Below are 10,015 nucleotides of genomic sequence, written 5' to 3'. Positions count from 1 at the left end.
GCCAAGGATACCCTGTGACAAATTTGACAATAATTGGCCAAGGGGTTCTTGACTTATGGCTCATATTCTAAAAAGTTTATGCACACCGCAGACCGCACAAATGGCCATATCATTAGCTCTTTAAGCCTTTGGCTCAGAAGAGCTAACAAAGCATGATCTGTCAGTTGTTTTTTTTTCACTGCATCATTTTATTTTACCTGTGTCTTGGTAAATCTCTCTGCAACTATAATTGCTTCGGTTTCCAGTGGTTCCGCGTCTAAAAGAAATGGTTAAAATGCATATTGCACATCAGCACTGATTTGTCATAACTTACATAAATTCATGCAAGTTAAATGCCTAGATATACAATTTTCTTCTTGACAAAAACCACTTAGAATCTGTCTTAAATCAATACAGGAGACCGAGGGTGTCTGTCACTGAGTATCAAGAGTTTTTCATAATGTGACTAACTAATCCCACCCTGGAACTCATCAGGGCAGCTGAGCTTCAGTTAACCCTAGGTTCTAAAGAATTCTACAACTTTGGCAGAGGATAAGCTCCTCGTTAATAATTATACAATTTATTTGTTTACATGTACCTTCTAAGTTTCCATAATGAAGATGGGCCTGAACCCAGAGACAGTGAATTTTAGAGTACAGTGTTGGTAAAGGATAGGTATATTACTATATTATGCAAACAATTCAAACAGGTCTGGAGGGACTCCGTTTTTAGAGGATAGCCAAAATTCCATATGGCGGACAAATTAACCCCATGAATGGAAAATTGAAATGCACTGTGCGATAGCTTATCCTCCGATTTTGAAGGAAATGAAAGGTAATTTTCAAACTCTTTGTACCTACCTTTAGTGGAAAAGTGCACGCACCAGAGTACATTTAAATAAAAGTTCATACATTAAAGTATCGATTGTACGTGTAGATCTGAGATTCTATGTCTAGATCTTTTACAATTTTTTTTTTAAAGTTGACACTTTTTGCACTCTCTTATTACTATTAAGTATTATCATTATTAAGTCCGGTAGGTAGCAAGACCCCTATCCTCCGTTTTCTGAGGATAAACCCTATCCTCCAAACACGGAGGTGCCTAGACCTGTTAAACGCTTCATGTCAAAGTGAAAAGATAATTTTAAAAGTCCTAACCCAACCCAACCCCCAAGTAATACATGCTTTACATACTGGTAAATGACCACCTTAAGCCAACACTGAAGCCAAAACCATTGGCCTAGGAGTCATGAATTTTAACATTTTGGTAGCAGAAATAAGCGCAATTTTAATCATGCCAACAGTTTGACTGCTTGGTTTCCAGCAGAAAAAATATTTTGCATTTCGTTAGCCTCACCATGCATGGATCTGGTGTCTCTACCCTTAAAATTGTGTCATTAAATTTACAATTTCTGTAAACACTGGTAAAGGATTCACTGCATAATATAACTATGCCAATAAATTTCTACTTTGAAGTCAAGAGGTAAAGAAGATAATAAATATATTATATGCATTTTCACTACAATAGACTAGTAACAGAGTAAATCTATTTTTGTTACCATATTCACTCATTGGCGATAAGCAGTCTTTCTCCACGTCTTAAAAATACTTTGTCTAAAACACTATCAATTCATGCATCTGACTCCAACAAATAAGCTTTATCAGGAAATTCAATAAGCTCCTCTGGTCGAATTTGCTGTTCGCGCCACATGTCAGAATTTCAAACTCATAATTTCGATCCCGATGCAAATTTGACGGGAAAAAAAAATATATTATAGTATTCCTTTGCCCCTCCAATTATAGACAATTTCTGCAATAACCTAGAATATGTTCTACGTCTAAACAGGATATAAATATTCATGCCTCAAGTCCGTCTTGCTATATGAGGGTCGTCACTAAGTTTCTGGGATGGGGTGCGGGGAGTATCTGAGCTAGACTTTTTTTTTAATGTGTACCATTTTGATGGATTCTGGTGCATTTTTAGTCATTTTTTTTTTTACATTTTTAAATTAATGAAATCAAGCAGCATACCTTTAAACAGAAAGTTAATTAGTCTGTTTAGTCTCAAAAAATCGATTTTTTTTTTCTAAAAGGATCAGATTGTTAACGGGTTTCTTTTAAGAAACTTAACTAATTCGCTAGTATTATTTCTTTAAACGTTTACCTTAATTAATGTTTGTTTATCTGGAGGCTCCCGTAAAGCATTTTCCATATAAAATTGTATATAACTTATTCTGCAGTGTTAAGTTGCCCGGTATTGTTTGTTACTGCTTTGTGAATTCAGTACTGAATAATAGTCAAAGACCAAGCTCACGTGATTTAAGTACTATTCATTATCTACTGTGGTCATTAGAGTGTAAAATAGTAAAATAAAGAGTACACAAACAAATATTTTGTTTTATAGTGAATTTCAACTGAAATTCAAGTTTACTTTCGTATTATTATGGTTAATTTTTCGGCATTTACATGGTAGTAGTATACGTAAACTAATCTTCCAGGTATTTTTATAAATCACTTTAAAATACACCAAAAAATTAAAAAAAAAATTAGTTATTAAATTTATAGCCAAACAATGACCTTAGACCCCCAAGAAAACAAGGACACGTAGTAAATTGATATGGAAAATCACAGATATGAAGGAAAACGACTTGTCCTATAATTATCCCGAAAAAAAAAACAACACATGCGCGGATCCAGAAAGGGGTCCAGAACCCCATGAGATTTTTGGAGTTATATCTGAAGAAAATTTACTTGGAAAGTGGCTTCTCCTACACTCCCATCTCCACCCCCAATTTAGTTGTTTTAGGTTTGGGCACGTTGTCGTTGTTTATGTTTTTATATTTCCATATTTTCCAAAGAAAATTCCGGTATATTGTTGTTATCCTGTTCCGTTCGTCCGCCCGTCTGTCACACTCTCCCCTTCCTCAAACTACTCCTACATTTTAAGCAGTAACCAACTCATCCTTTGGAATGATTGGTGTTGAACTTTACAGGTGGAAAAAGATTGGGAAATTTTCATGTTCACCCTTGGAAACATATTCAAATTTTGGAATATTATTTCAAATGTCCTCTGGATGTGCAATAAGGTTTTGGAATTTTCATTTTCACCCGGGAATGGGGTGGGTTGCGGATCAAAATACGACTTTTTCCCCCGAACTCCTCTTAGATTTTTCGCAGTAGCCCATTCATTTTTTGGAATATGTGGTGTCTGTGGATGTGCACTAAGGTTTCGAAATTTTCATTTTGACACAGGGGGGGGGGGGATTGAAATTTTTCGTAGTAGCCCATTCATATTTTGAAATAAGTATTGATGACAAGTATGAAGCGAGGTAAAATTAACAAATTTTAGGAACATCTATCATCAGAGATTCCACCCCACCCTCGATTGTTCAAGTATATACAACCATTACTTTCTCTTGACATAAAAATTGATCATATAGAGCAGGACAAAATGATTTTCATTTCTAATTCTAGAAGGATGGGTTCTCCCCGTGGAGTAATCAATGTAGCGTCATGTATTTTGATACATTTTTGAAGCAGGTCATATTGTGATCATTTCAAGTTTCGTGGGGGGGGGGGGGGGGCTCCATGGGTTATGACCTACATACCATTTAATTAAGGGGGATCGACCCTCTGATAAAAAAGATAACTTTCCAAGTAAAAAAATACTAATATTACTCATAGTTTACTTTATCAGAGTTTAATTATCGAGACCTTTGAGTTGTCAATTCGAGTAAATTTAACAAAATATCATAACATTATATTATAATGATGGAAACATTCTTTGCCTATATTTTTTTTCAAATTCTCGTATATTTGATAAAAACATTTAAATCCAGTTTTGAAACCCCTATAAATTGAATAATCTTTTTGAGGAACATTTTTAAAATGTTTTAATGTATCAAGTACCAAAATGTAGAATTTTTATTAGTATTACATTTTTATTTTTCAGTGGAAAAATATTCAAAAAATATAAATCTTGCTAAAAGATGTATTGTTTTCTTACAGCCACATATAACATTGTAATATTCTGCTGTAGGATGCAGCGCTTTATAATGTTTTCTAATATGAATTTAGTAGGTATGACACTAAATTTTATTTTCATATATCTTACATATTTTTAATTTTATTTTGTGATGAAATATATGGAAATTACGAACAGTATTCAAAAGTCCATTAAACAAATCAAAATAGGAGCAGAGCAAACACGGACCTCCAAAACATCAGAGGTGGGATCAGGTGCCATGGAGGAGTGGGAATCCCCTGCCGACCGGTCACACCCGCCGTGTGCTCCTTGTCGTGATCGGGAAATAACGGAAAAATCCGTCGACAATTCAGTGTGTAAATAATGGCCTAACAATAAGTATGAAAAACGTCAGTCAGCATTTGACTCAATGATAAATTATATTTGCTGACAAGGTTATTGTATGGACCATAGAACTTACGAAATTACTTTAATGAGACTGCTGAAATTCTTGTTTCATCAACCTGTTTGTCAATAATTTACCTCGTTTTAGAAATTGTACAGACGTAGAGGATGTTCTTGCGTATCGAATCAACTGAGAGATATAAACCCCGTATGCAGGTGATGAAGGTGTATTGCTGCATAAGTAAGGGAAGTTGACTATTGAAAACTTAAAGTCATCACGTTTATCATAAAGCTTGGTTGTTAGATTACATTAACGTCTTTTTCTAGTAATATATCCAAATATGGAACAGATGTGTCAGACTCTGTGGTATCTTTTATCTCAAGCTCACCGGGATATATCGTATCGACAAAAGAATGGAAATATCCATTGTTAATTGACAATACGTCGTCGATATATCTAAATGTCGAGTTGAAGGCCACAGCAAGTGTTTTCTTCTTTTCACGTAAAAGATTTTGGACAAATTCTGCTTCATATGAATACAAAAAAGGTATGCTAATAACGGGGCGCAATTGGTACCCATGGATATTCCAATAGATTGTTGGAAGACCTGGTCTCCAAAAACCACATAGATATTGTCAATCAGAAACTCAAGCATCTTTTTAATGTCAACTTCGAGTACTTGTGTGTACAATCAGAATGTTTTTTAACAAAATAATTTTGCAAATGACCAATGACAAGTAAGTCAATTTACGAGTTCCATTTTTATTGAAAAAGCAGCTGTCAATGATATCAAAAAGCCTGGACTTAATTTATCGTGGGGAATGGTTGTGGATAAAGTTGAAAAGTCGTAAGTTTTTAACTATTGATTTTGGTAAATTCTTGTGATTTAAAATTTTCCAAAAGTTCCTTGGAATTTTTAAGTATCCACATCTGATTTACACCATTTCTCGAATATATTGTTGCAGAGTACTCTTGAAGTCTCTCCTTCACTACTGTTAATATCTTAGTGAGGAGTAAAGAAAGAGGGTTGGTTGAACATTTACTGGAACCCGCTATGTATCTTTGTTTGTAAGGATTTTTATGAAGTTTCGGAATCCAGTATAGATATGGTAAAATTCATTTTGGTTGTTTGGAATATTAAAAATATTCAATACTGACATATGATTTTGAAGAATTTCTTCCTTAGAAAGGGAACTATGAGTATAAGTTGGATTATCACTTGTAGAATTAAATCCAAGTTCCTCTAAAATACATTTAATATAATGAGTCTTACAAACAAAGACTGCTTTGTCAGCAGGGACCAGTACGTACTGATCCTGTAATCTATCTAATTCTTTTTTGGTGTTTTTGAACATGTAAAAAATAATGAAGCTAGCGCGCTTCATGAAATATGCCTACGTGACATGTCTGTGTGATTTACACACCAATAACCCACACAAAACTTAAAAACATTCCTTTAAATGAATAATTCAAACATTGAATATATTTGTTGGTGTTTTTGAACATGTAAAATGTATATATAAGGAGTGTTTTTCAGTTTTGTGTGAATTATTGGTGTGTAAATCACACAGACTAGCACGTGGGCATATTTTTCATGAAGGGCTAGCGCGCTTCATGAAATATGCCTACGTGACAAGTCTGTGTGGTTTACACACCAATAATTCACACAAAACTTAAAAACATTCCTTATATTTACATTTTATATGTTTAAATGCACCAAAAATATACTCAATGTTTGAATTTCTCACTGCCCTATACCGTCCTAATTTTTATTAACGTCTTTGTAGCCTCATTGTGACGTCACTTTATCGCGAATTTCTCCGTGTATATTTCTACGCCTGAGTATACACAAAAATGGCTTTCAGTTGGCTTAATAGAAAAACACAGCAAATATAAATATTATTGAATGCCGTAATCTTTATAATATGATAGTTATAAAGTACGAAGTTTGAATTATGACGTCATAAGGCTTTTGTCGTGACGTCATAATCAAATGCACTCAGGAAAGTAACTTTGAAAACGTCACAATCACAAACAATGGACGCATATGAAGCAAAAATTATAAAGCTAGAAGATAAAACAACATTAAATACAAAAGGGGAATTGTGGAAGCCCAACAAAAATTCCCAAGCATCTCTGGAACATGAAGGATACGAATTTAAAGGCACAATAACGAGCAGCCAATTCTCGAAAATTAAAACCGCCCATTTTAAAAAAGAAAACATCGATGTTGCTGTGAAAATTATCAAGAAATACAAGCTCCCAAAGGATGTTTTGGAAAAGTTTATTCCTAGAGAAATAGCCATTCTTCAACGGGTTCAACATCATGGCATCGTAAGTAGATACATGTAATTAAAAAAAAAGAAAATTAATTAAGAATCTTTAACATGTATTTATGTCAGTGTATTGCTTTGCTTAAAAGTCTGCGAAACGACAGGTTGCTCTACATTCATATTCTATGAAAGCTACATACATGTTGAATTAAGGGGAGTTTTTGGTAGCCATAACAATCTTTAAAACAGTGAAACTAAGCCACTGGCACAGCATAAAAAGGCTACATTGTAGATACAAGTAAAATTCCCCAAATATGTACGAACTTAGTTGAAAGAATATTGCTAATATTCTTTTTGATGAAATATGGAGATAACGAACGGTATTCAAGCTCAAAGCCCATTAAAACAATACAAATCGGGAGCAGAGCAAATACGAATCTCCAAAAACATCAGAGGTGGGATCAGGTGCCATGGAGGAGTGAGCATCCCCTGCCGACCGGTCACACCCGCTGTATGCTCCTTGTCATGATCGGGAAATAATAGAAAATTCCGTCGACAATTCGGTGTGTAAATAATGGCCTAACAATTAGTATGAAAAACGTTAATCAGCATATGACTTAAAGATAAATTATATTTGCTGACAAGGTCATTGTATGGACCATAGAACTTACGGAATGTCGGGAATGATGACTTTTAAATGACTGTTGATATTCTTGTTTCATCAACTTGTTTGTCAATAACTTACCTGTTATAGAAATCGTTATGAATACGTAGAGCATGCTCTTGCGTATCGAATCAACTGATAGATATACACCATGTGATAAGGGTATAATGCTTCTATACTCCTTTCATAGGTCGATCTTTTAGCGGTTTACGAGTCTCCATGCTGTTTCTACCTTGTAATGGAACTACTCCCCAGGGGCGATCTCCTGGAATTTGTCAGTAACGTTGGGTACCTCACGGAGCCGGACGCCAGAAGGTTCTTCCATCAGCTTCTTGACATTGTTGCTTACCTCCACAAGGAGAACATTTGTCACCGAGATATCAAACTGGAAAATCTAATGTTAGACTGCTGCTTTAATCTCAAACTAACTGGTATGACGTTCACCGATTGATCAAAATTATGTGATAACTTTGTTAAGATTTGCATTCCAAAATCTATCAGTACTTAACCTTAACTTGAAATCGGATCGTAGAAACAAATAAAACAAAAAACAAAAACAAAACCCCAAAAAAGGCAAAAATAAAAAAAAACACATAGTATTTAAAATTAAAGTAATTAAAATACATATTCATTTCGATATATAATGTAACCAATTTCACCATAACGTTTGTTTTAATAATTGTCATTTACAGATATACTAGTAGAAAAAAGACTTTCTGCAACTGATTTTTCTAGCTTTCAATTGATTTGGTAGTCAAAAGTATAAATATAATTTATTTTTTCAAAATCCTTTTTCACAGATTTCGGCATTGCGCGGTACATAAATAATTCTGAAAAGCTTAGCACAACCTGTGGTTCTTACGTATACACAGCGCCAGAAGTAATGAATGGAGAAGAGTACAATGGCGCACAGGCAGACATTTGGAGCATGGGTTAGTTATAAAAATATTGCTTCTCTTTACTCAGGTATTCAAATTGCATGTGCAATCTTGATGGCCATGGTGCCCCAATCTATTAGAACTTTCCAAAACTTTCGTATTTGGTTTTAGTATTTCTGGATGGACGTCCGCAAGGTCTATGGGAGAAGGGGGGGGGGCAAAAACTCACAAGTGAAATCAAATTTTGAAGTTCTTATCATTGAAAGATGTGAAATTATGACAAAGCTTTTCTGTGGTAAATTTTTCGGCAAAAATCATTCTATGATTTTTTTTAAAAAATGTAATATTGTTGGGGTTGGAACCCAGGCAATAAGAATCCTGTATATCTATTTTTCCTTCGCGACTAACACCTTAAGCACTACGTTATACCGTTCACAACAAACATTGGCGTGTTAATCATGCTTGTGATATGACCCTTGACTAAATGGACTTCAAATATTTCTCGAAAGATACTAATATTGTGTCATAGAAGTAAATTTTTAAAGATATAGTAGGTCTTTGCTCCATGTTTTTTGCATTTACCTCCACCTAGTACATTCAAAATTTACAACATGATAGATGAATGTATACTTTTTACGCATACTTTGAATATATTCTTTCAAAAAAAAAATGGAGCGAAGACCCATTTAAACGGAAAATTTGTGTTTTAGTAGGAAGACTTGATCATTTTTGCTCTCTTTGGTGTACGTTTGCTTTTTCAAAGACGAATAATTTCAATCTGTGAGAGTGTTGCGATTTGTGGAGATTTTACATAAAGTATAAGTACATTAATGTGAAATAAAATATGAAAGAAAATTTTGTCATAATATTGAGATTTCATATTTGTTGCACAATAGGCATCTTGCTCGCCTTGTTCGCCAGTCTTCTTTAACCCATGAGTATCTCTCCTCCTCATTTTGAATACTCTTGCTAAGACGCTCATATGAAAATACTAAACGCTCTCAACAGACGCACAAAAAAACCCCGTAATAAATGTTCATGTAAAAAAAGAAAATTTGAAACAGGGTATTGTGGAATCTCATTTATAATGTACAACCTCGTTATCTCGACTGAACTCGATCGGACCGAGAAAAACTTCGAGATATCCGAAGTTTCAAGGGTAAAATACTTAAAGAATCAGTGTTTGGGACTTTCAACTCATATTCATAGTATTCGAGATATACATGTTCAAGATACCGAAGCTCAACTATATTTACTTTTCCAGGTGTCTGTCTGTATGCCATGCTGTGTGGCAAGCTGCCATTCAGAGATGATGATGTCGACATTTTGCGACAGTCAATGAGAGAAAGGCTCCACTTCCATAGACACGTTTCAAAAGGTGTGATGCTGAATAGTGAACACATCGTTTCATTAATAAAACTGGGATTGGGTGAAAAGTACTTCATTAAACAAAGAAATTTAATTTGACTCTCTGTTATTTCAGCTTGTAGGTATTTACTGCGTAAGATGTTGAGTTACGAACCAGAGAACAGACCGCCCATACAAGATATCAGGAGAACCGACTGGATGTGTAAACCAATAAAAAATGTGGGGGAGTCGTCTGTTTCTTCCTTGTCTGTTGCAGCAGGTAAAGATTTAAGCAAAATTTTAATCCTAAAAATCCTTGAATATATACACGTCTGTTCACTATTCTCAGAAATACATGTATCTTTCCTGTTTTTGCAACATTTTAGTGACGTCCGATTTGCATCCAAACGTCACGATAGATCCAAATGCTGAACATGGCTTTTCTTGTAATCAGAAGGACAAGAGATTTAAGTCAACCAAAGTCTCCGATATCTTACACTGTGTT

At 34.5% G+C, this 10,015-nt stretch overlaps 1 protein-coding gene across 1 annotated transcript in view; it reads left to right on the top strand.

Moving 5' to 3' along the window:
* Positions 1–6,385: 6,385 nt before the first annotated feature.
* The window catches only part of LOC133184171 (testis-specific serine/threonine-protein kinase 1-like), a 6,637-nt gene continuing 3,007 nt past the window's right edge, over positions 6,386–10,015 (top strand). Inside the window, exons 1-6 of the mRNA XM_061319079.1 lie at positions 6,386–6,682; positions 7,476–7,716; positions 8,086–8,217; positions 9,428–9,541; positions 9,647–9,790; positions 9,897–10,015. The exon at positions 9,897–10,015 is cut by the window's right edge and continues 14 nt beyond it. Coding sequence (XP_061175063.1) covers positions 6,386–6,682; positions 7,476–7,716; positions 8,086–8,217; positions 9,428–9,541; positions 9,647–9,790; positions 9,897–10,015 — 1,047 coding nt within the window. The remainder of the gene's footprint in view (positions 6,683–7,475; positions 7,717–8,085; positions 8,218–9,427; positions 9,542–9,646; positions 9,791–9,896) is intronic.

This window comes from Saccostrea echinata, unplaced genomic scaffold (genome assembly GCF_033153115.1).
Source record: "Saccostrea echinata isolate AGI-Se365-2 ecotype Australia unplaced genomic scaffold, CSIRO_AGI_Sech_v1 ptg000010l, whole genome shotgun sequence".
Taxonomy (NCBI): Eukaryota; Metazoa; Mollusca; class Bivalvia; order Ostreida; family Ostreidae; genus Saccostrea; species Saccostrea echinata.
This window is presented reverse-complemented; position numbering and strand designations above follow the sequence as displayed.